The following is a 27,803-nucleotide window of genomic DNA, read 5'->3' as shown; positions in this document are numbered from 1 at the left end:
ATTAAATAAATAAATAAATAGTTGTTCTTCATTTAATGTTAATGTTGAAGTCTTCCTTTCTTGTTTAAAGCATAAGTGTTCAATATTATCATTACTGTATTGCTAATTCTGATGTGCCTGGAAATTCTGGATCAATAACAAACTAAATTGAGACCTTTGAATTATAGCTTCCTCTGAAGAGATTCAAGAGACTGACTGCTCATGATGTAGGAGATTCATTTTTATGCAGCATGTTCATAAATGCTACTGTCTGAGGGGGGAAAAATCACAGAAACATTTTACACAAAGTTCAATTATATATCAAGTCCTTTGACCTCTTTCACTTCAGTGCTTTTTTCACACAGGGAAGAGGGGAGATGTTATTTAAAATGCCTGCAGCAGCCATTTTAGCCTTTTTCAAAAATTTATAATGAAGTTGATTGAATATTCATGACTGTACCCAAGAAAATCACTACTCTGGAAAAAAAAAGTCTTTGCATTGCAGAAAGTACTAGTATTTAACATTTACATGTATTGAAACATTTGACATGACCGAGATTACCACAAAGGATTGATGTCCGTATTTGTACATGCCTCCCCTCACCTCAGGTCACTTACTTTCAGAAAACAAATATTTATAGCAATTAGTATAATGAAACTAAGTAAATTGAACTTAAAAACTACATTTTGATTATCAACATGGGAGGAAAATCAAATTTCTAGGAAGTAATTTTACTTTTTTTTACATTTCTTTGTTTAGCTTGTTGAAGCTGCAGAAGAAGCTCACCTGAAACATACATTTGATGCTGATTTACAGGTAAGAAAAATCTGACTTCAGCAGTTACAATCAAAAGGTTCTATTTCATGAATCACTACAACTATTCATAGAAATAGAGCAGGATCTATAAAAGGACTGTTGGTAAAGAATGGAAATGCCTTCTCATTATAGAATCAAACCATAGTCATCTAAAAATTGCTGTAAAGAACTGATCAAACCATAGTCATCTAAAATTGCTGTAAAGAACTGATCAAACCATAGTCATCTAAAATTGCTGTAAAGAACTGATCAAACCATAGTCATCTAAAATTGCTGTAAAGAACTGATCAAACCATAGTCATCTAAAATTGCTGTAAAGAACTGATCAAACCATAGTCATCTAAAATTGCTGTAAAGAACTGATCAAACCATAGTCATCTAAAATTGCTGTAAACCGCCCTGAGTCCTTGGGAGATAGGGCGGTATACAAATATGATTAAATAAATAAATAAATAAATAGTTGTTCTTCATTTAATGTTAATGTTGAAGTCTTCCTTTCTTGTTTAAAGCATAAGTGTTCAATATTATCATTACTGTATTGCTAATTCTGATGTGCCTGGAAATTCTGGATCAATAACAAACTAAATTGAGACCTTTGAATTATAGCTTCCTCTGAAGAGATTCAAGAGACTGACTGCTTATGATGTAGGAGATTCATTTTTATGCAGCATGTTCATAAATGCTGCTGTCTGAGGGGGGAAAAATCACAGAAACATTTTACACAAAGTTCAATTATATATCAAGTCCTTTGACCTCTTTCACTTCAGTGCTTTTTTCACACAGAGAAGAGGGGAGATGTTATTTAAAATGCCTGCAGCAGCCATTTTAGTCTTTTTCAAAAATTTATAATGAAGTTGATTGAATATTCATGACTGTACCCAAGAAAATCACTACTCTGGAAAAAAAAAGTCTTTGCATTGCAGAAAGTACTAGTATTTAACATTTACATGTATTGAAACATTTGACATGACCGAGATTACCACAAAGGATTGATGTCCGTATTTGTACATGCCTCCCCTCACCTCAGGTCACTTACTTTCAGAAAACAAATATTTATAGCAATTAGTATAATGAAACTAAGTAAATTGAACTTAAAAACTACATTTTGATTATCAACATGGGAGGAAAATCAAATTTCTAGGAAGTAATTTTACTTTTTTTTACATTTCTTTGTTTAGCGCCTTGTTGAAGCTGCAGAAGAAGCTCACCTGAAACATACATTTGATGCTGATTTACAGGTAAGAAAAATCTGACTTCAGCAGTTACAATCAAAAGGTTCTATTTCATGAATCACTACAACTATTCATAGAAATAGAGCAGGATCTATAAAAGGACTGTTGGTAAAGAATGGAAATGCCTTCTCATTATAGAATCAAACCATAGTCATCTAAAAATTGCTGTAAAGAACTGATCAAACCATAGCAATATAATGCCTGTTTGTTTATTAAAGTGACTGAAATATTCTTTTAAAAGTTTATTTATTTTATTTATTTATTAAATTTTTATTTAATATTTTATTTATTTATTAAAAGTTTGCTTTTCAAAAGGTTTGGTGGTAAATAAACTCAAAAGCAATATAAATCCTACTACAGATTCAATAAGATGAAAGGTCTATGTAATCCAGCTTCATAAATTACAAAAGTCTAGGGGAAGGCACAGGCAGGAAATGAACTAAAAGCATCCTGACTCTTCTGCTATTGGAAATTATACAACCGTTGTAACAAATACCCATTGGGATTTATTTTATTTCCATGAATTTATCCACTGATGTATGGCAAATTCCAGGTTGTTATACCAAATTCCATCATTTAAATATTGGCTGTATTTTTTTTAAAAAGTATTGGTTTTATCTGAATGGAGGACCCAACTTGGCAATTCTCAGTTTCTACTATTATAAGAGAAAAGGAAAAAAATAAAGTAAAATTTGTTTTCTATACATCACTACATATTTCTGTTTACCACATATTTTTGTAGCTGGGCATCATTGGCTCTGTAAGGCTATCTATGACATTTCTGGAGAGAAAAGAAAAATAGGGCTGACGATTTGTCCAAATTTCAACAGATGAAGGAGAAATTCTTTTATAAAGAGCAGGGCTCTCACTTAGAATAAGAGTGTGGAATGAGACAATTTGATGTGGCCAACTCGCCACAGCCATCTCACCATTGCCATTTTGCTGCAGCCAACCCACTGCGGCCCGCATGGTGTAGCATGGCTAAGTTTTCTGCAGAACAATGTGTTGCGGCCAACTCACAATGGAATAACTTGTCACAGATAATTTCGCGCAGAATAACTCAAGGTGGTAAATATTATCTGCCACTCTTTCTTTGACATTATTTCCATTTTTGTCAATAGAAATAATATCAAAGAAACAGTAGCAGATTACATTGGGTAATCCCACATGAAACTGTCCATGGCGAGTTGTCCCGCAGCGAGTTGGCCATGGTGAGATGCCTGCGGAGAGATGGCCACGGTGAGTAGTCTTAGCACCTCTGATAAAAAAAAGCCAATGGGAAAAGGTCCTTCATAGTACTGAATGAAGCTTAGGAAAGCAGGGAAATTTGAAACTGCTGATGAGATGATTTTACAACAAAGATCACTTTTATAGTCAACCCTTAGCCAACTCATAAAACAGCTAAAAAAAGACTACTTAATACCTGTCATGAGAATTCCTTCAAAATTACCTTCTCTATTGAAATAATTTCTGTTTCATTAAAATGAGTTAAGTACTATTTTGGTAGCAAAATTATGCAGGAGAATTTAGCTGCCTTATTTCTTGTTGCATTAAAAAGCCTGATGTGTTTATGTAATTTGCTTCAGTGTTTTGTAGATTTTTTCCCCTCCTTTTTCCCAGCTCCATAATATTTTTCTTTTGATGCATATTGACTAGATCTTTATACATTATCTGGGATCTTTTGCATCATAGGTTTACACAAAAATAGTGTTGGATTTATTTCCAGATTATAACACAGTGTATTCATATGAATGTGTTGCAGTGTTTACTATGACTAATATAGTGCAAAAGTTTAAAATTAAACACATAGAAATAATCTTTCAAATACATTTAAAAGAACTACAGTAAAGCCAGAATTTAAATATAGCTGAAATATCCATTTCCCTTTTAGTATAATTTAATGTATTATTAAAAATTATTAAAGGATACTTTTATAAGGATACTGTACCTTTTATATTTATAATTTTAATATTCTACTCTGTTTTGTTTTTTGCAGAAGAATTGATTGCCCAAATCAAACAAAAGCGATTGTTATGTATTTTATGATTTTAGATAAATGTTTCCAGAATTTGTGTATATCTTAAATTTTTACGTTTGTAAAAGTGTTGAGCACTTTTAGTTTAAAAGCCATTTGAGTTGGCAGCATTAGCAGCACAATCTAATTTCTGACAGAGGCCTTATTGTTTATTGTTGTCATGGGCCATTAAAACTAATCAATTGTTAATCTTGATTTCGGCAACCCCACTGCCACCCTTCATGGGAGATTGAGGTGGTTCTTTATTAAAAGGCAACAACAGCCCTTCTAATGCCTTCTGCTCAGTGAAAAGTAATGATTGGGCTCCTTTACTTTGGAAGGGAAATTATAAAATTGGTAGTGCATTCAAGGAAAGACAAAATTCCATCTGTCCATTTATAAATAACATTGTAAAATCCAGTTCGAAATATCTTACATGTTTTTGTTCTCTGTAAAAGGGGCTTGTTTATCAACCTTCAGCCATTTTAGATTTCATTTGTGGTATTTTTGAATTTCCCTTATCTTTGTAAAGTGGCCTAGAAGACTGTTTTCTTTGTTATGTCTTACACGTCTCCTTCCTTGTTCAGCATGCTGATTGGAAAAGGCCTGTGGGTGAATTTTCCTTCTCTTGAAATTAATTTGAGCATGGAATGGGTGCAGACCAGTACTGAGATGTTAATACCAAGAAAGATAGGGATATACACACCTTGATTATGTAGCAATAAGCCACAAGTCTGTTTTCTATCTATCAGTCTATCAATAAACTTGCCTAGAATCTCTTTCAGAACAACTATTTTTGCTATTTTCCTTGACAAAATAATACTCATAGGATTTATTCTACTATAGGTAGTATTATTTTGAAGGAGATTGTTTGTTCCCTATTACTACACTGTAAAGTTGATCCAGTTCTGGACACAATAAACCAAGGTGCTACATGTATGTAATGGAAATACAAATACGGAAATATTTATGTGGAATGTTCCTTTTACAGTCATGGTAACATCCATATGAGCTGCTATTATTTGTTCTCCAGTAAACGTTACGTACATATGAATGCCAACCCCCCCAATTTTTTTTCCTATAAAAATGTTCTTTTGATACTTTATAATGTCATTCTTAAATTTAGCTCCTTCCAAATAGACTGGAAATTTGACTCTTAGATTTTGTCTCACTTGCATCCTGATGTGTCTAACAAGGTTGGCAGAAGGCTGTAGGGAGAGCTCCCTCTGCTGATGTTGTATGTCATTATGGATCCGATGAGCACTGAGGTGTAAAAGTTTAAGCTTGACTCAGAAACTTTATTTGATGGTACATTCCATGCTCTTCAGAGTGAATTAATACAAATAGAATTGGTCTTCAGATGTGTTTGGAAAATTCCAGAGAATAAGAAATAGAATAATGGAAAATTATTTATCTACCCTATAGCTTTATCTTTCTTTTCCGGTGTTTGGATCTTTCCAGTCAGTTTCAAGCTATGAGCATGTGGGTGTGTAAAAAAATTGAGAATGTTCATAGTGAGTTTTCTAAAAAATATATATTTAAACACCTATTCTATCAATGCAAGTATGGACCATGATACAGACAATATTTGAGATAACTATAGAAATCTTAAATCAGGTATGTTCAACCAGAGGTCTGTGGGCCACCTATGGTCCTGGACAGCTAATAATGTAGTCCCACAATAAAAAAATAAAACAAAAATAAAGAAGTTTGTTATTTATATGCATTAACTATATTATATATATTATATTCTACACAAGATAATTCTTCTTCAGTCAATGTGGCCTAGGCAAGCCAAAAAATTGGACAGTCATGTCTTAAATGATATCGTCTCTTCAACAAAAAACATAAATCAAACCAACTATGTCACTCACTAGAATCCAAAATGATATGTTTGTTGGATGTGGAAACATAACTTTAAGAAAATTTGAAATTAAAGCTTTAACTATTGCATTTGATCTTGAGAAACTTGCTGTGATATCTCGGACTCGCAGATTCTAAGTACAGCAGACTAAGCTATGGGTGAACTTTAGAAAAGTTTTAAGCCATATAGCTGCAAAATGGATCAGTATAACTAGAATAACAAATACCGTGTTTTCCCCAAAATAAGACCCTATCTTATATTTTTTTGACCCTGAAATAAGCGCTTGGCCTTATTATCATGCACTCAAAAGCTCAATTGGGCTTATTATCAGGGGATGTCTTCTTATGGGGGAAACAGAGTATTAAAACAACAGCTTTAAAACAATACAACATTGAACATTATTGGGTCATGAATTCCCCCCTCCCAAAAAAACTCCTTGATTGTTTAGGTGACGTCCAGATAGCATCAATCTTTAGCAGCCAGATAAATATGGTTTTTTCCCCCCACAATGATCCACTTGTTTTTCAAGTTTTCTGAAGGTGCATCCATTACCAATGAATCTGTCCACTTTGTTACTGTTCTTCTTTTTTCCTTCCACTTTTCCCATCTTTAGAGCCTTTCCGGAGACCTTGGTCTTTGCATAAAGTATCTGAAGTAAGATAATTTGTGCTTATAACAGAATTAGAGAATAATAGAGTTGGAAGGGGATTTGGAGGTCATTTAGTCCAAGCCCTTGCTCAAGCAGGAGACCCTATATCATTTCAGGCAAATGACTGTCTAGTCTCTTCTTGAAAACCTCCCTGTTGGGGCACCCACAACTTCTGAAGGCAAGCCATTCAACTGGTTGATTGTTTTCACCATTAGCCTGGTTATTTGTTCTTTGAGTGACCACTCTAGGTTGATTTGTTCAGTTTTTTTCTTAGCTGTCCAAGATAATATTAGAGAATCTTCTTCAATACTAAAGTTCAAAAGTGTCAATACTCTTCCTATCCTGCTTCTTCCCAACTTCAGTTTCAGTGGGAATTCCATACCTTACACAATTCTGATCTTCATAGGTGTAGATGAGACATGGCATTTGTCTTTTCCAGGGCATTCATGCCTACTCTATCAGGTACTAGTCTACAGCATATTTCTTGACTGTTGGTTCCTTTATTGTTGATGCATTCATTCTTTTTGTATTTCTATCCATGTGGTTTTCTTGTAAAAATACAGGAGTGGTTTCACATTGCCTTTTCCTGTGCAGTATGAATTGACGCCTTTGCTATTGTCACTAAAATGATTAACTGCTGGCGGCATCTTCCTATATCACTGTTGCCCAGGGCCTGAGCAACAATAAGTGGCTGCTTGGTTTTGCTGGACAGCTGGGTTGATCTTCATGCCTTGGATGACCCTAGGAATATGGCATTCATTTCCAATGTTCTTTTCTCACCCCTTGGGGAATACTCACCAACAATGGGAGAGCACAGCAGGATCTGGGGAAGAAAATCCCTATTATTTGCAAGATCCTCAACAGTATGCCTTCTGTACATTTTAATAATTGGCAGTTTATTGATAAGACCAACGTCTTAAGGAAATCAAGGTTTTAAAAATTTAAACTTTGAAGATGAGCAAAAAAAGCATTCCATTGCTACTCTTCGCATATTAGTGTTGCATTATTTTGCTCTTGGGCTCAGGTTTACTACTCTTACTGGCACATTTTGAATCTTTTAGACAATATGCTTATTAACTATGTGGCAAATCAGTTTAAACCCAGAAAATATATTTAGGAAGGAACTTTAGTAAATTACAAAACATGGTAAGGCATGTGCAATTATTGCCATTACAAATATTTTATTATTAAAGATAATATTGAGCCAAGCGGTATTTTAGTTCTATGTCTGATCTTTTAGAAGTAAGGTTATTTGCTGTTTATCTTAATGAAGTGATATTATAATAATAATATTATAAAACAGTAATCTCAACTAACTTTTGAAAACATTTCCTTTCACAATAATCAAGGATGGTTTTGAAGACAATGCACTGATAGATACATAATGCTGATATAATTTTTATTGCTACATGACAGATAGAGAATGTCTTTATCTGATTAACATTAGTTAATCAGATAAAGCTTATCTTTTGATAAGAATAGTAGCAACTATAGTCACAGTGTATGGTTAGCAATTAAATTATAACAAGAATATTATAGATTTTATAATATCTCTTGTTAGCATTCACATAGTTAATTAATCATTGGAATTTTGCAATTATTTCTGATAAAAACATATCCCAGATAAAATGTTTGATTATTGTAGCTCTTCTCAAATAAATTGAAGTTACATTGTATTAGTACATGGTGCATTGTGCCCTGCTTTTTTACATCTGCAGAAATGTGACAATTTTAAAAAAATACATTGAATTTCTTTTAATTACAACATGATAAATAGCAAATATGTTAGCATACTGCATTACAAAAATACCTGTCTTTTTCTCAGTTTATTCCAACTTTATTAATGTAAACATTTCAAGGAATCTTAATTTAATGCTGAATATTTAATGTATATGTGGTTTTTCGTTTGTTTGTTGTAAAGAAAGAATTGTTCCTATAGCTTCTTTTTTTAAAAGAAAAAAGGACTATACTCCTGGACTATACTTTGAAACATAACAGTAATGTAAATCAGTGTATTGACTTCCTATTTTATTTTTCTCTAAAATATTAAACAGTGCCTTAGTGCAAATTAATATTGCAATCACAATTTTCCGTATTTCGGTAGAAATCAGAAACCTTAACAGTAATTAAAATTACAAACAGCTCTGTAATTCACATTTTCTTTTCATGCATATCTTAACTGCTAATATTAATAAAGTCCTTTCACTGTTCGTTGACAATTGATGTAATTATCTAATCATAAATACTAATGCCAATTAACATGTTGCCTTTGATGATAGATCTTTAATGGAATGAATGTAGTTGAAATATCATTACCATCATTATGGAAGAGCATCATCATAATAAAAATGTGAATTGTAAACAAAAAAAATATCCAACCATGTTATTTAATAGCCTTGAGTTACTTATCATCCCTGCTGTTATTTAGTATTGATTAAATGGCATCTTTATATTATGTGCTATATGACACCATTTTCCCCCAAAGGGATTCTCATTAGAAATGACTTTTTGAAGGTCATTTCATAGAGCTGTATGACATCCTCCTCTTTCTGGCTGTTAGAGTTAGGATTAATGTCTACAGGTACTAGAGGTGATGGTGGTATCCTTAGTGTTTGTCTTGCTTGGTTGTGTTACTTGGTGTCCCAGGTTTGCTATATGGTTATTCATTCATACATACACAGCCTGTTGAGGCCCATAGATATTTTAGCTCCTTTTTGCTTTCTATCTGGGTTTTCCAGATATGTGCAAGTAGAGCATACAAGACACTCATCCCTGATCAACAGTGAAGAATTAATTAGGAACAAAGACCCAATGAATTCAAAGTGGCAGCAAAACTTTACTGGTTACAATATACAATTGCTCCCTCCCCCCTGCACAATTACACACAGTCAATCACAGACACAGACACACACTCATACACACACATCCCCATTTACCCATATCCTTTGCACCTAGCCTCCCAGGCATTAGCTAGAACCGTTTTTCAGTCTTGTCAACTTTAAGGTGTGTTGAATTCAGTTTCCAGAATTCCCTAGCCAGCTTTCTCCATGCATCTTAAAGTTGCTAAAGGTCAGAAAAATTGAGCTACAGGATGGGAGCTGCCAAATCTGGATCTAGGATCACTCAAAGATCAGGTGGATTTAAAGAAACCTTTTATTCCCCAAGAGTTCTTCCCTTGTGGATTCACAAGTCTGGTAGTTGTCAATGGTATTGAGGGGATTTCTGTGTCTTCCTTGCAAGGCGTCCTCTGTCTGTCTTAACATTTGATCTTTAACAAGTTGTTTCCTTCTTATTTACCTCCCACAAGGATCTTTTGGACAAGATTTTTGGTTTTTGTCTTCTCTGCAGATGTCTTTGCTGTATTCTCAGATTATGGCGTCGTCAGAGTCTCACAGTTGCAGACTTCCTTGTTTTTGCCTTGCACTTGTCTATTTCTCAGAAAGGCTTCAAGGTTTGGTATGATGTAGAGGGTTGTTTTTCAGCCAGCTTGTCACAGCTGTTGAAACAGTTAGGGCTGAGGGAGAGTCACTGGCCCAAGGTCACCTAGCTAGTTTCCATGTCTAAAAGCAAACAGGCCCTAGGTCTTCCTGCTGTAGTCCGCTCCTAAATCATGACATCATGCTGACTCTTTTAATGCCTGTAATACTATGCTTACCTTTTCATGCCAATGTTTATTTGCCTCTGGAAACTCACCCAGGCAAGAGATGATCTTCATTTATTTTACCAACTCAGCTAAGGAGGTATTTAATTGACAGGATTGCCCACTTCAGAAATTACAAAACAAATCCAAATTTCAAGTAGACATAATGATATACAGTAAGCAAGAATAATTAATTTATAATGGCATCATCATCATTAGGAAAAGTAATATTTCCAGTATTGAACTACAATAATATTGTTTACATATATAACAATCATGTTTCTATAAGGCAGCACATAGAAATTCAGATAAAAATGGTACTTCTTGTGACTTAGGAACTATAAAACAATGCTAAAGCAATACTGAAATGTTTAAATAAATACTGAAATATTTTTTGTAATAGTATTCCTCACAATCATATTGATAATATAATAATATAATAACAATAATACTTAACATTATCTTCTTTAACAACTCTCCACTTTAACATTTCCTCTTTTTATATCTCTTCCTTTTTAACTTCTGTTCCTATTGTCTAGCCATTGATAGAATACGTCCCATATCAAAAAATATTCAGTTTCTTCTTTATCCGTAATAGTAAGCATTAATTCATCCATTTCTGCACATTCTAGTATTTTCTTAATTACATTCTCATCTGACGGAATCTCATCATTTTTCCATTGCTGTGGAAATACAATTCTGGCTGCAGTTAGTATATGTAAAACCAGATATAGAGTCATTTTATCATATTTTTCCGGTAGAATGCCCAACAAAAATGTCTCTGGTTTGAAGTCTATATGCTGCTTTATCGTTTTTTCCAACCAAATATGTATTTTCATCCAATATTTTTTTTAGCTTTTGGGCATGTCCACCACATATGATAATATGAACCAGATGATTGATTACACTTCCAGCATTTAGCGGATCTATCTTTATACATTTTTGCCAGTTGCAAAATGCCATCTATAAAACATTTTCTACAGATTTTCTTTATATGCAGTTGACATAGTCAGTTTAATATTTCTATCCCATAGTTTCTGCCATTTATCTAATTCTATTGCATATCCAAAGTTTTTAGCCCAAACAATCGTTGTCTCCTTTATCTGCTCACTTTCAAGTTTAATACTTAATAAATAACAATATAATTTCTTTATCAGTTTTTCATGTGTTCCAGTTAATAGCTGGTCTAATTCTGTTAACTCTTTGTTAAAACCGTGCATTTTATCATCTTTCTCGTAACGAGATTGTATCTGCATATGTGGCATATGTGGCATAGCTGCATATGTGGCCACCATGCAATGTTTTCCCTTGGCTACTAAGTTCCTATTTGGTTTTTAATTCCCTTTTTTCATTCAAAATATCTTTGTATCTTACAATTTTTTCCATGTTAATAACATTAGGATGCACCGATGCTTCCATTGTGGAAAGCCAAACTGGTATTTTCGAACAGTGTTGTTCTTTTATTTTAAACTAAACTAATAACAATGCATTCCTAATGCAGTACCTTTGAAACTAATTATGTATCTTATTCTTCCCATACCATAAGAAAGCATGCCAACCTAGTTGAAGGTCATGCCCTTCTACTGTTAATAATCTTGTGTGTCTCAAACTGATCCATTCTTTCACCCATGTGAGTACCGAGGCTGATAGTACAATTCTCAATGGACATAAGTCACTCTTTTCAGTGCCGTTGTAACCTTGAATGGTCACTAAATGAACTGTTGTAAGTCGAGGACTAGCTGTAAAGCTGAAGGTCATTGGCATATGGATAGCATTTCATTTAAAATCTCCAGATGACCTCTTCAGATTTAATTGTTTCATCTGTAAATAATTGTCGTTAATTCAAAAAACTGAATCACATTAGTTATTCAGATTGATTTGAATCAGATCAAATCAACCACTAAAATTGATTGTTCAGACTGTTGTACCCCTGTTGTCCTGGCATGAACTATCACATCTATCATTTTCTAGGTGATGCCCAAAAATTTCTGTGTCTAGAGAAAATATGATGGTAACCTAATGAATGAGAAGTGATGGGGCTTTCTTCTTATGAAATTTAGGTTTGAAAAGGTTTGAAAAAGTGTATGGTTTCCTTTAATTAAAAAAAATTAGGCAAACCAGTTTGTTATTGCGTAACTGTACCATACAATAACAGATTAATGTAGATACAGGGACATGGTGGCTTAGTGACTAAGACGCTGAGCTCGTTGATCGAAAGTTCGGCAGTTCAGTGTTTCGAATCCCTAGTGCCGCATAACAGGGTGAGCTCCCGTTACTTGTCCCAGCTTCTGCCAACCTAGCAGTTCGAAAGCATGTAAAAAATGCAAGTAGAAAAATAGAGACCACCTTCGGTGGGAAGGTAAAAGCATTCCATGCGCCTTTGACATTTAGTCATGCCGGTCACATGACCATGAAGATGTCTTCAGACAGCGCTGGCTCTTCAGCTTTGAAACGGAGATGAGCACCGCCCCCTGGAGGCAGGAATGATTAGCACATATGTGCCAGAGGAACCTTTACCTTTACCTTTACAGATTAACAGAGTTGGAAGGGACCTTGTAGGCCATCTAGTCCAACCCGTCCGCCAAGCAGAAACCCTACACCATTTTTGACAGATGGCAATTCAGTCTCTTCTTGAAAGTTTCCAGTGATGAAGCTCCCACAACTTCCGAAAGCAAGCTGTTCCATTGGTTAATTGTTCTCACTGTCAGAAAATGTATCCTTATTTCCAGGTTGAATCTCTCCTTGATCAGTATCCATCCATTATTCCTTGACTGGCCTTCAGGTGCTTTGGAAAACAGGTTGACCCCCTTCTTTCTGAGACAGTCCTTCAAATATTGGAGCACTGTATCATGTCTCCCCTGCTCCTTCTCTTCACTAGACTAGCCATGACCTGTTCCTGCAACCGATCATCGTATGTTTTAGCCCCCAGTGTTCTATATTTGTCTGTTTTTTCATAGTGGCCACTTGGAAATTTATTTTATTGAGCTGCTCATCTCACAAGCATGATCCTGGGTGGCATAAAAAAAATTAAAATTAACATAACCAACATATAATCTATGATACCTTAATTAAAACAATAACCTCCCAAACAAAAAGGAGCATTACCTAATTTTCCAGCCAGAATGCTGTGGATAACAGCCAGGGAAATAGCTTTCAAAAACATTTTAAAGTTATTTTATATTTATTTATTTGATTGATTGATTTTTACCCGATCTTTATAGTCACTCGAGTCAGTAAAACATACTTAAATAATACTACTCCTATTTTCCTTATAGCAATAGCATTAGCACTTAGACTTATATACTGCTCCAGAGTGCTTTACAGCCCTCTCTAAGCAGTTTACAGAGTCAGCATATTGCCCCCAACAATCTGGATCCTCATTTTATTAACCTGGAAGCATGGAAGGCTGAGTCAATCTTGAGCTGGTGTGAATCAATCTTCTGGCAGTGGGCAGAGTTAGCCTGCATTCTAATCACTGTGCCACCAGGGCTCCTTATAACAACAATGCTGTAAGGTAGGTTGGGCTAAGGGAGAGGGACTAACCCAAAGTCATCAAGCTTGCTTTCATGCCAATTCTTGATTAATTTTTTGGATTCAAGCCCTCTGAAAGATTTATTCAAAGGGAAGGGGAAATGTGGATATCAACTTTTTTCTGGCAATTCTGTTTAATATCTCAGTACAAGTAATATGGTAATGTTGTTCTCACAACATTAAATCTGTGCATATAACAGACATGACACTTTTATACTGTGCTGAAACAATTCTTAGTTGTATTAAGTTCACATTAAAGCAAAACATAACATTTTTCTTTCACATTTTTCTAGAAGATATTTAAAAAGTAATATTACTAGCCACTAGATGCCACTGTTGTTTTATACCAATACAGCAGGATGAATTTTTATAGTACTTTTAAAGAAATCATTTAAAAAAATATGAACATCTGGAACATTTTTGTTTTTATATTGTGTTATTGTTGCTTTACCTTTCTATTCTTTCAAAACCATTCCCCTTGACTTTTTGTACATTTTATATATATTATTTACATTGTACTATATCTATTTTGAATTTTGTATTGTATGTTTTCTTGTTTAGAAATTACAGATATATCTTCAAAGTATATTGTCATGATTTCTAAGTAATGTATTGTTGTATTTGTTTTTTTATCCTTTTCTCTTATCTGGCTCTTTAGCTCTGTTTGTTAGTAAACAAATATTTCGTCAGATTGTCATAACAGCCTGCAATTAAAAAAAAAAGTTAGTCTTAGAACAGAACTACCGTTAAAGTTCCTATACGTTTAAAGGTATATATATTGAATACTTCACCAAAAGTTGGGATTTTTTTAGGATCATAGATAAATCTGCTTTTTAACTTTTTGATATTTTTTTAAAATAGTTTGCATACCAGTTTATTCATGTTTACAATGCAAGCTGAAGGTTAATTTTAATATTAAAGAAGAATTCACAAAATAGGTGAGGTATATTTACTTTCTCCTGGCTTATCTCCATACAAAAAAACATTTCTTTTGACTTTTGATCTGTTTCTGGAATCAGAGCTGAACTAGGGAATCCTACAGAAAAGCAACACAATATGAAAGTATTGATAAGATTTTAACACATCTATTCAAGAGAAAGAAGTTAATAGGGGCCAAGATTTGTTAGTTAAACCAATAGGCATGTCTTTCCTTAAATATTCACATATGAAAATTCCATGTAAATACTTGGAAAGTGGTTTTGTAAACTTTTGTTTATGAAACACACCTATTTTTCAGGAATTTATCATTTACTAACACAATTTTTCCTAATCTTAACTCCTAGATTTTAGAGTTAAAGGAATATAATGAAGGCATGCTGTCAGATCCTGTAGACTAGGGGTGTCAAGATCACATCGTCACGGCATCATATGACATATTGGGACTTTTCCCCCCTTCGCTAAACTGGGCGTGTGCATGGCCAGGGCATGATGCATCTGGCCCGTGGGCCGGGAGTTTGACAGCCCTGCTATGGACGAAAAGAAAATGAACCATTAAATTAGGTTTCCTCAGCTGGTGCCCTCCAGATATCAGTCATATTTCTAGGAGTTCTAGCAATTAGAGGCTTTAGTAGGAGGTTGTAATAAAGACTGAAATTCTTTGGGGCTAAATTACAGACTTTTAAGTATTATTTTTTCATCAATATTTTTGTTTTCCATTTTTTTATTTATTTATTTTGTCACACAGTATATATAAGCATAAGCATGAAATAACTATACAATATATAAGCATATATATATATGCTTATATATATATATATATATAAGCATGAGTATGTAATAACTATATTAATTGGATATAACGAAAAGAAATAATAGGACAGGAACGGTAGGCACGCTTGTGCTCTTATGCACGCCCCTTACAGACCTCTTAGGAACGGGGTGAGGTCAACAGTAGACAGTCTTAGGTTAAAGTTTTGGGGATTTTGGGATGAGACCATAGAGTCAGGTAGTACATTCCAGGCATTAACAACTCTGTTACTGAAGTCATATTTCTACAATTGAGATTGGAGCAGTTCACTTTAAGTTTGAATCTATTGTGTGCTCGTGTATTGTTGTGGTTAAAGCTGAAGTAGACTTGGACAGGAAGGACATTGAAGCAGGTGATTTTATGAGTTATGCTCAGTTCATGTCGAAGGCGGCGTAGTTCTAAATTTTCTAAATCCAGAATTTCAAGTCCGGTGACATAAGGTATTTATTTTGTTGTGATCAGAGGAGTGGAGGATTCTTCTTGTAAAATATTTCTGGACACGCTCAATTGTACTAATGTCCGAAATGCAGTGTGGGTTCCAGACAGATGAGGTTCCTTCTGATTTTTGGCTATCATATATAGCTATCTACCTATAATTCATTATTGACCAGTGAATATTTTGATTTTCTTTTCAAAAAATGTAGTCACAGTTGGCAATCCTTACGTAATTAAGATAATCAGCTTTGGATTACTACAATAATCAATTCTGGTCAATAAAAAGAAAATTCTTTCAAACTCTTTCTCCCAGGTTTCCAAGGAAGGATGTGCAACAGAGGAATTTAAGGCTCATACATACTGGCATAGTTTGTTTATTTATTGAAAAATACTATTATTTTGCTTTTCATCTGAAAAGGCTCCAGATCTATTTACAAAGTTTAATAATAATATAATCTCTCCACAGAGGATTATAATTTTTTTAAAATGACATAATTTAATCTCGTGTCTATTTCCTGGAGATGGGTGGTCATGTTTGCAATGGGCCAGAAAGAGTTGTAATTGAAACATCATCATTCTTGCTTGTTTTGGTTAAATATTTATTGCTGGTTTCTCTCTTTATGCTTTTAAAGAGTTGCCAATCTTCTTTTGGAGACATTATTTCAAATATGATTTTTTCCCTCATTACTGTATATGTAGTATTGAACAATTCTAGTCTGGTCTTTAATACTTTAAAACTGCTTTTGCTTTAGTGTTGTTTTAATTGTGGGTTGACTTTATTTAATACTTGATAGTATCTTTATCTGTAAGGCATTTTGTTTATTTTATACAGACCATAAACGCAATACATTTATAATATAAACAACAGCATACAGGAAATAGTTCAACAGCAAATTTTGGTTTGATTTTTATTTTCTGGAAAGCTTCCCTATTATTTAGAGAGGTTCATTTGTAGATCCTGTTACCATAGTAACATGCTTCTACATACAATATCAATGTATTATAAAATACACAGGATAGATGCTTCTATGTGCAGCAGTGAAGAGAGAGAAATAGCCGGCATGTATTAAAATAGTAATAAAGCATGAGTAATCTATATAAAATTGGATTGGCCACATATCAGCCTTACCCAGAGCTTTTTGATGAGGGAGGGAGGGAGGGAGGGAGAGAGACAGGGGGGTGGAGAGCCATATATTAGGGGTCCACTCAAGTTGATGACTTGCTACTCCTTTATACCCATGCCTGGTGTCCTTTGTGCTATGAACCCTCCAGTCTGGTGTGTCAGCTTTTCTCAGTGTTGTATGTTCCGTGTGACCATACTTAGAGCTGTCTAGTGATATTTTGACTCATGAATTCTTTCAAATTCTTCCACCAGGCAAATATGCCAGGGCCAAGTGGAAAAGGAGACAGCAGCTGGAGACCAAGAGTTTAGAATGAGGTATAGGAAGGTTCATGGAGGAGAACTGTATGAGAAATGGTTGCAATTGTGCATAGAATTGCATAGAATTTTGATCTCCAGCCATACGGAGATCAGAACATTAAAAAAGCATAAGAAGAAAATGCTATTCAGAGAACTGGTTCAGGAAGTAAGGTGAAGGAATGATGACAGAGAAGCCAATGAAATGCATTTTCAAGATGAACAGTATTTGGGCAATCGGAAAGTATATAGGTCATTTCTCCCAACTTAAAGAGTTTGTTTACATTTTCCCACATGTGTAATACAGTAAATCCTCATTACAACCACTAAAAGTATGTGAGTTAGTAATCTGTTTGTTAATGGTCTTCCACTCAGTCAGTGAGAGGTTTCTGTGGTCATCAACAAATGGGACCTCTTAATTTTGTATATATCTTCTCTGCTGCACCATGGCAGTGAAACAAATATCTGGCATGTATTATGTATTTCCACTCTTAATTGACTAGACCCTGTTTCTCAACATGTTATTAATTCACAATGTGTTTCTCAAGTTTAAATGGAAAATGATGTTTTGAAGGAACGCCATGTAATCAAATAAAATGAATTTGTTGAAAAAATTGCCAGACAGTATTTTGAAAAAGAAATCTCCTGTTCCATGCTGAATGCAACAGCCACAAAAACAACTTCTCTATCATCACCAGTAAAGATATAAAATGGTTTTCCCCAACTTATGTGCTGAAATAAGGTTCCTGTTATTGCCAGCCAGCCAAGGTATCTGAAGGACAATACCTTAGGGAAATACAGGCTGAAATTTAGAGGGATAATTATGCATAATTCCATTCCTTTACTGCATGCTTAAATAAATCTGTATGTACTACCTCACTTTTCTTTATGCAGTTTAATGTAGTGAATACAATAAATATACAAATAAAATAAATGGTATAGGGTCTCCTGCTTGAGCAGGGGGTTGAACTAGAAGACCTCTAAGATTCCTTCCAGCTCTATTCTGAATTGGACTGACAGACTGACTGAATACATACATACATACATACATACATACAGCCAAATCTTCGAAATAACAAAACATTTCCCCAAACCGACAAACTAATAAATAAAAACATTTAAAAATCACAGGAGTTCTCGTTCTAACCAGGTGCAGGAAGAAGCAATTTGTCATTGATCTTAATGCTAAAGGTTCAATATTTACATCTCATCACAGTAACAAAGAAGGAGTCCAGTTTAGTTATTCTAGCAGGGACTGTTGCACTCTGATCAAGAACTTAACCATGTTTTAATGAGTTGAAGATTCCTTCCTTCAAAAGTAAAAGTACGATTGTAGATGTAGTATATATGTTCCAGCATTTTTTTCAGAAATGTTCTTTGAGATGAAATGAGATGAGATAAGGTAACTTTTATTGTCAAATTTTCTGTGAACACACTGGCACCCATTAAAAAATGAAATTCTGATGCCTGCTCTCTCTATATATACAGCTATACACATACATGCACATGCACATACATATACATATACATATTCTCTCTCTCTGTGTGTGTGTGTGTGTGTGTCTGTCTGTCTGTCTGTCTGTCTCTTTCTGTCTCTGTCTCTCTCTCTGTGTATATATACACATACACATAAATCACAGCCCATTTTGACAAAAAAATCTTCAGGATTAACAAGGTTGATACTACATGGTATAAAGCTATTACAGAATCTAGTTTTTCTGCTCTGGATACTGTGAAGCCTCCTCCCAGAAGGTAATAAAGAAAATGGAGGGGATGTGTAATCATTAATCATAAAATACGACAAGTGATAATCATAGATACCAATAGGAGAAGAAAGTAGAAAAGATGATAAGACGAGAAAGATGAGAAGAAAGATGAGAAGATGAGGAGGATAGTAGCAATACAGCCCACTACAAGAATTATAAGATACAACACTTATTCATAGTCATAGGTTACTAATAAGCAATCAAATCATACTAGGAAACAACAGAACAATATAAATCATAAAAATATAAGCAACATGGTTATAGTCATAAGTGGGAGGAGATAGGTAATAGGAAGGATGAGAAGAATAATAGTAATACAGTCTTAGTAAATAGTATGACAGTGTTGTGGGTATTACCGTATATACTCGAATATAAGCCGATCCGAGTATAAGCCGAGGTCCCCAATTTTACCCCAAAAACTGGGGTAAACTGGGGACTCGAGTATAAGCCGAGGGTGGGAAATGAGGCACCTACCGGTTGGGGAAACCCTCCCTCCCTCAGCTGAGAAGGCTGCCCCCGCCCGCCTCTCACTGCACCGCAGGGCTTCCCCGCTACCGTCCGTAAAATGTGAAAAAGAAAAAACTCGAGTATAAGCCGATATACTCGAGTATAAGCCGAGGGCTTAAAAAAAAACTGAGTATAAGTCAGAGACCCGAGTATAAGCCGAGGGGACGTTTTTCAGCACAAAAAACGTGCTGAAAAACTCGGCTTATACTCGAGTATATACGGTAGTTGTTTAGCAGAGTGATGGCATTCGGGAAAAAACTGTCCTTGTGTCTTGTGGTTCTGATGTGCAGTGTCCTATAGCGTCGTTTTGAGGGTAAACCTTGAAACAATTTATGTCCAGGATGTGAGGGGTCTGTAGATACTTTCACAGCCTTCTTTTTGACTTATTCAGTATACAGGTCCTCAGTGGAAGGCAGTTTGATAGCAATTGTTTTTTCTGCAGTTCTAATTATCCTCTGAAGTCTGTGTCTGTCTTGTTGGGTTGCAGAACCAAACCAGACAATTATAGAGGTGCAGACAGCAGACTCAATAATTCCTCTGTAGAACTGAATCAGCAGCTCTTTGGGCAGTTTGAGCTTTCTGAGTTGGCCCAGAAAGAACATTCTTTGTTGTGCTTTTTTGATGACTTTTTTGATGTTAGGTGCCCATTTTAAGTCTTGAGATATGATAGAACCTAGAAACTTGAAGGTCCTTACTGTTGATACTATGTTGTCTAGTATTGTAAGCAGTGGTGGGATTCAAATAATTTAACAACTGGTTCTCTGCCCTAATGATTTCTTCCAACAACCAGTTCACCAAACTGCTCAGAAAGTTAACAACCAGTTCTCCTGAAGTGGTGCGAACTGGCTGAATCCCACTACTGATTGTAAGAGATGGTAGTATAGGAGGGTTTCTCCTAAAATCTACCAGCATTACTCTGAATATTATACATACAATATTATACATACTGCAGGCTCAACAGGATAGGCTCCACCAGAAACTATGTGCCATGAGGATTTCGTAAAGGTTCTGGGCTGCCAAGATTGTATCAAAGCACAGATATATCCATCAAGTATTTCAAGTCAGTGAAACTTAGCTTACCCACTTTCTTCAAATTACCACCTCTCAATGGTGCCATTATCTGCAACCCAGAATTGTTTTTAATCAAATGATGAAAACACCCAAAACCAAAGGTTCTTGGTTTTATGGGAAAAATTTCAGATTGCAATTTCCCACAGCTTTTATTTCCTAAAGAGAATTAGATTTTGTGGGAGGGAAAATAGGAAGGGAAGGGAAGGGAAGAAATATGACTGCACTGAACTGGCATGAGCAGATGAATAAAAACCTGAGAATGGAATGAGAAGAATGACATGCAGGAGCACCGGGAATGATATCAGGGTAAGCCAGCTGACCCCAATAACTGTATTGTGAAATGATATGACTCAAATAAAGGACCCTTAGAACTGATTCTGACAGTGAAAAATGGGACTTACATAACTTGAGCTAGGGGAGAAAGAAGCCAGATTCCATGATTGTGACCTGGCTTTGTTTGGATTTTCAGGGAGACAAATATGTACACGCTTGATTGCATTTTCAATGGGGAGAAGGGGAGGGAATCCACCAAGTTATCTTTCAGTTCTTTCTCCATTTTCTCACAGTATGAATTAATCACATTTAATAATACTAATTATATACTTTGTGCATACCAAATTCCACTATAAACTGTGGAAAAATATGAAGACATTTCCAGGCCTGGAGCTAGTTTAACAATGAGTCTGTGTATGTGAGTCTGTAATTGCTTGTCATATGTTGTAGTTGGATCTAATTATTCTTTGTAGATTTGTTCATTTGCTTTGCTGGTAATTTACACTTCCAGGAAAACTGTTGTGCAATACTGTGACATGAATAGGGGGTGCTTGACTCTGCAAAATTAAACTCAAACCAGTGGTAAAAACAAATCGAAAGCCTGTGATTTGCAACAAGGTTTTGATGCTGATCAACTGACCTTTGATTCATGAGATGGCATAAGGTTCCAACTTGGTAGAAAGCGTAAGAAGACCACCAAGCAAATGAGGTTCAGTAACTTTTCATTATCCAGACAATTGTTTTATCATTGCAAGATCCAATCTGAGTAGGTCATTGAAATCAGAAGTTTATACTTCCAAGCTTTTTGACTCTTGCTGGAGCTTATCCTCAGGGAACTTCTCTCTCTCCAGAATATGGAGAGAAGTTTCCTGAGGATGGGCTCCAGCACAAGTCCAAAAGCCTAGAAGAATAAACCCATGGTCCCTGTGACTGACTCAGATTGGATTCTGCAACATTATCCTGAGACACGTATATTTGCCTTCATTTATTTATTTATTTATCATTCTTTGATTCTCCGCTGATAGGTTTGGGTGTGATTGCAATTCTGTGTCTACCCCGGAGCAGTTTTGCTGATGCCTTCTTCTGTAATCATCCATGACTTTATCCCACATTTATTACTTTTATAAATAACTCAAGGTGGTGAACCGTGGAAGATTCTGGAAAAGATAATCAAGCAACGAATCGCCAAACACCTAGAAGCAAACAAAGTAATAAGCAAAAACTGACATGGGTTTGTCAAAAACAGATCATGCCAGACTAATCTTATTGCATTCTTTGACAAAGTGACAAAATTAGTGGACCAGAGGAATGCTGTCAATATAATTTACTTGGACTTCAGTAAAGCATTTGATAAAGTAGACTATAACCTACTACTAGATAAAGTAGAAATATGTGGGTTAGACAGCACCACCAACAGATGGATTCGTAACTGGCTGACCAACTGCACTCAACGTGTAGTCCTCAACGGAACTACATCCACATGGAGGGAAGTATGCAGTGGAGTACCCCAAGGCTCTGTTTTAGGCCCAGTACTCTTCAACATCTTCATCAATGACTTGGACGAGGGGATAGATGTGGAACTCATCAAATTTGCAGATGACACCAAGCTGGCAGGAATAGCCAACACTCCAGAAGATAGGCTCAAGTTACAGAAGGATCTTGAAAGACTTGAACGTTGGGCGCTATCTAACAAAATGAAATTCAACAGTGAAAAAAGTAAGGTTCTACATTTAGGCAAAAAAAACCAAAATACACATGTACCGTATATGCGGTACCTTGCTCAATAGTAGTACCTTTGAGAGGGATCTTGGAGTCCAAGTGGACAACCATTTAGATATGAGCCAGCAGTGTGCATCAGCTGCTAAAAAAGCCAACCCAGTTCTGGGCTGCATAAACAGAGGGATAGAATCAAGATCACGTGAAGTGTTATTGCCATCTATAATGCCTTGGTAAGGCCACACTTGGAATATCGCATTCAGTTTTGGTCACCGCGATGTAAAAAAGATGTTGAGACTCTAGAAAGAGTGCAGAGAAGAGCAACAAAGATGATTAGGGGAGTAGAGGCTAAAACATATGAAGAACGGTTGCAGGAACTGGGTATGTCTAGTTTAATAAAAAGAAGGACTAGGGGAGACATGATAGCACTGTTCCAATATCTCAGGGGTTGCCCCAAAGAAGAGTGAGTCGGGCTGTTCTCCAAAGCACCTGAGGGTAGAACAAAAAGCAATGGGTGGAAACTGATCAAGGAAAGAAGCAACTTAGAACTAAGGAGAAATTTACTGACAGTTAGAATCAATAAGTGGAATGACTTGCCTTCAGAAGTTGTGAATGCTCCAACACTGGAAATTTTTAAGAAAATGTTGGATAACCATCTGTCTGAGATGGTGTAGGGTTTTCTGCCTGGGCAGGGGGTTGGACTAGAAGGCCTCCAAGGTCCCTTCCAACTCTGTTGTTATTATTATTATTATATCTAATATTTCTTCCTCTTATATTTTATACAATAAGCCTGTGAGGTGAATTGGCCTGAGAGAGAGGAACAATGTCATCCTGCAAACAGGGGAAGGCTCAGCAAAAACTGGGGGAAGTCCAGCCAGCAGTTATGTGCTATGTAGCAGTCAGGATAGAGATCAGTGGGCTTTGTGCAAATTTGATTAGGAATTTAAGACAGACCCTAAGAATTCAGTATTCTCCGTTCAAGTCAACATGCAGTTCTAGCCTCACTAGTGATGGCAGCATTAAGGCCTTGCACCCACCATCTGCCATTTTAATTTTTACTCAATACGTCTGCAGCCCTGACCATATATGTCACTATCTTAAAATGGTGGAGGACCTGATGTGAAACGTGTGTGCATTACTCACTTGTAGGAAGGTTTCTCTTTGTTCATGCAATTTTGCTGTTGTAAGTACTTATTTCCACCAAAGGAAGAGGAAATGGCACAAAAGGCTTGGGTTTTTGGAAAAAATTAATAATGCCACAAGACACATCCCTTAGCAGACACAGTCATGTATGTTCTTGCTGCTGCTGAGTTCATTAGGCCCGTTTTTGCCATTGCCAGGCAGTTTAGATAGAATAGCTTTCAGAAGCATAGGAATTAAAATGCTTCTTTCTAATGGTTAAAGCAAACCCAGAAACATACCTTCCAGCTCAGAGAACAGAAAAGCATTTAGTTTCTACAAGACCTAGAGACCTATTGATGGAGAATAAAATAAAGGTGTGAAGATCAATTTAATGTGGTAAGCATTTCTGCCTCTAAGAGATTTACTAATCTCCGTGTAACAAACTGATGTGAAAGATTCCTCCATGGCAAACACACTAGTCATTCTGGCATTTATTGGCCAGCAGCATATACTGAAAGAGCAAGATAAAATGAGAATTAATTTTACTTTCATGTCCCTATAGACGTGATGCTCAAGGCATTGCTATTAAACTACAAGTTTTGGAGGCTTCAGATAAGCTATTGCCCCTCTCAAAATCCTGAAGCAAGTTTTCTTTGTGTCTTTAAAGGCAGGAAAAATAGAAACAAACCCTTGTGGCTTCCATTATGAGGCATGAATATCAAAATTCAGAACGTTTCCATCATAAGGAATGGTTAAAAGTGTCTTTTTTATCAAGGCATACAAGATAATGAAGACATAATTAAGAGGAAACTGAATTGAAAGCAGAAGGAATGGCATTGCTGATTAGGAGAAGGGTGGTAGTGTCAAAGAAGAGCACATTTTATTGGAACAATTGCATCAAGGCAATGAAGAAAGACAGGAAGATTCATTTTATAGATCAGTGCCAGGTCTCATTTAAATGTCTGTGTGTATATGCATGTTTGTGTGTATAGAATAGAATAGAATTTTTTATTGGCCAAGTGTGATTGGACACACAAGGAATTTGTCTTGGTGCATATGCTCTCAGTGTACATAAAAGAAAAGATACGTTCCTCAAGATACAACATTTACAACACAATTGATGGTCAATATATCAATATAAATCATAAGGATTGCCAGCAACAAAGTTACAGTCATACAGTCATAAGTGGAAAGAGATTGGTGATGGGAACGATGAGAAGATTAATAGTAGTGCAGATTTAGTAAATAGTTTGCAGTGTTGAGGGAATTATTTGTTTAGCAGAGTGATGGCCTTCGGGAAAAAACTGTTCTTGTGTCTAGTTGTTCTGGTGTGCAGTGCTCTATAGCATCGTTTTGAGGGTAGGAGTTGAAACAGTTTATGTCCTGGATGTGAGGGACCTATAAATATTTTCACAGCCCTCTTCTTGATTCGTGCAGTATACAGGTCCTCAATGGAAGGCAGGTATGCAGAGAGAGCTTGAGAAGGATTCCATGGATGAGAATCTTCAAGGGGAATATAACTCAAGAAGCTTGGGAAATTTTGAAAAGTGAGATTATAAAAGCCCAGTCTAGCACAATACCAGTGAGGAAGAAAAATAATAGATCTCAAAAGAAACCAACATGGATGCATAAAGAACTATCTGACAAATTGAAAGGACACATATAAAAAGTGAAAAGCGGGGCAAATAACTAAGCCAGAATATCAGCAAATAGCCCGAGCCTGTAAAGATGAAGTGAGGAAAGCTAAGGCTCAGAATGAACAAAGGCTAGCGACAAAAGTAAAAAATAACAGCTTCTTCCAACATGTTAAAACAAAAAAAAAGTCAAGGAAACAATTGGCCCATTGCTGCAAGAAAGTGGCAAGAGTGACAAGCAACAGGGATGAAGCAGATCTACTTAACTCATTTTTTGCATCTGTCTTTACACAAAAGGAAAAAAACAATCCAACCTATCAAAAACAGCACCACAAAAAACAGATTAGGAACACAAGTTAAAATAGGGAAAAAAATGGTAAGTGAACACCTGTCTACCCTAGACGAGTTCAAATCACCAGGACCGGATGGATTACACCCCAGGGTTCTGAAGGAACTGGCAGACGAAATCTCAGAACCACTGAACTATATCTTTCAAAGATCCTGGAGCACAGGAGAACTGCCAGAGGACTGGAGAAGAGCTGATGTAGTTACCATCTTCAAAAAAGGAAAAAAAAAACAGATCCAGGAAACTACAGACCTATCAGCCTAACCTCAATACCAGGAAAGATTTTGGAAAAGATAACCAAGCAATGAATCACCGAACACCTAGAAGCAAACAAAATAATAACCAAAAGCCAACATGGGTTTGTCAAAAACAGATCATGCCAGACTAATCTTATTGCATTCTTTGACAAAGTGACAAAATTAGTGGACCAGAGGAATGCTGTCGATATAATTTACTTGGACTTCAGTAAAGCATTTGATAAAGTAGACCATAACCTACTACTAGATAAAGTAGAAAAATATGGGTTAGACAGCACCACCACCAGATGGATTCGTAACTGGCTGACCAACCGCACTCAACGTGTAGTCCTCAACGGAACTACATCCACATGGAGGGAAGTATGCAGTGGAGTACCCCAAGGCTCTGTTTTAGGCCCAGTACTCTTCAACATCTTCATCAATGACTTGGATGAGGGATAGATGTGGAACTCATCAAATTTGCAGATGACACCAAGCTGGCAGGAATAGCAAACACTCCAGAAGATAGGCTCAAGATACAAAAAGATCTTGACAGACTTGAACATTGGGCACTATCTAACAAAATGAAATTCAACAGTGAAAAAAGTAAGGTTCTATATTTAGGCAAAAAAAACCCAAAATGCACAGGTACCGGATATATGGTACCTTGCTCAATAGTAGTAACTGTGAGAGGGATCTTGGAGTCCTAGTTGACAACCATTTAGATATGAGCCAGCAGTGTGCAGCAGCTGCCAGAAAAGCCAACACAATTCTGGGCTGCAGTTTTGGTCGCCACGATGTAAAAAGGATGTTGAGACTCTAGAAAGAGTGCAGAGAAGAGCAACAAAGATGATTAGGGGACTGGAGGCTAAAACATATGAATAACTGTTGCAGGAACTGGGTATGTCTAGTTTAATAAAAAGGACTAGGGGAGACATGATAGCAGTGTTCCAATATCTCAGGGGTTGCCACAAAGAAGAGGGAGTCAAACTATTCTCCAAAGCACTTGAGGGTAGAACAAGAAGCAATGGGTGGAAACTAATCAAGGAGAGAAGCAACTTAGAACTAAGGAGAAATTTCCTGACAGAACAATCAATCAGTGGAACAACTTGCCTGCAGAAGTTGTAAATGCTCCAACACTGGAAATTTTTAAGAAAATGTTGGATAGCCATTTGTCTGAAATGATGTAGGGTTTCCTGCCTGGGCAGGGGGTTGGACTAGAAGACCTCCAAGGTCCCTTCCAACTCTGATATTATTATTATTATTGTTATTGTTATTTGTGTGTGTGTGTATATGTACATACTGTATTTTTTGCACTATAAGACACACTGGAGTATAAGAAGCACCCTAGTTTTTGGAGAGGAAAATAAGAAAAAAGCTGATTGGCAGTTGGATCGGCTTCCCAGAATACCCCCAATCAGCTGTTACCAGAGGTGAATTTTAGCAACAGGCTTGTTGGTTGTGAGCTCTGTGCCTTGCTTTTTTTTTTCAACCTCTCAAACCTCCGTTTCAGAGACTATGCACCCAGTTTTCCACTCTCTTTTTGGGGGTAGAAAGGCGTGTCTTATACTCCCAAAAATATGGTATGTGTATATATGTGTGTGTGTGTGTGTGTGTGTGTGTATATATGTGTGTGTGTGTGTATGTATGTGTATATGTGTGTGAGTATATGTATATGTATTTATGTATGTATGTATATATTTTAAAGTCAATATTGACTTTAAATATTGACTTTATTGACTTTAAAAAGACCAGAACTATCGCCAAAACTGAACACTTTAACAACAGAATAATCAGAGAAGCCATT

The 27,803-nt window shown here is 35.9% G+C and overlaps 1 protein-coding gene across 1 annotated transcript in view; it reads left to right on the top strand.

The window, feature by feature from the left end:
- The window catches only part of CACNA2D3 (calcium voltage-gated channel auxiliary subunit alpha2delta 3), a 688,395-nt gene that overhangs the window by 268,610 nt on the left and 391,982 nt on the right, over positions 1–27,803 (top strand). The window contains exon 4 of the mRNA XM_058170578.1: positions 1,975–2,034. Within this exon, the coding sequence (XP_058026561.1) occupies positions 1,975–2,034 (60 nt within the window). The remainder of the gene's footprint in view (positions 1–1,974; positions 2,035–27,803) is intronic.

This window comes from Ahaetulla prasina, chromosome 2 (assembly GCF_028640845.1).
Source record: "Ahaetulla prasina isolate Xishuangbanna chromosome 2, ASM2864084v1, whole genome shotgun sequence".
Taxonomy (NCBI): domain Eukaryota; kingdom Metazoa; phylum Chordata; class Lepidosauria; order Squamata; family Colubridae; genus Ahaetulla; species Ahaetulla prasina.
Note: the sequence above shows the minus strand (reverse complement) of the source record. Positions and strands in the feature narration are given on the sequence as shown.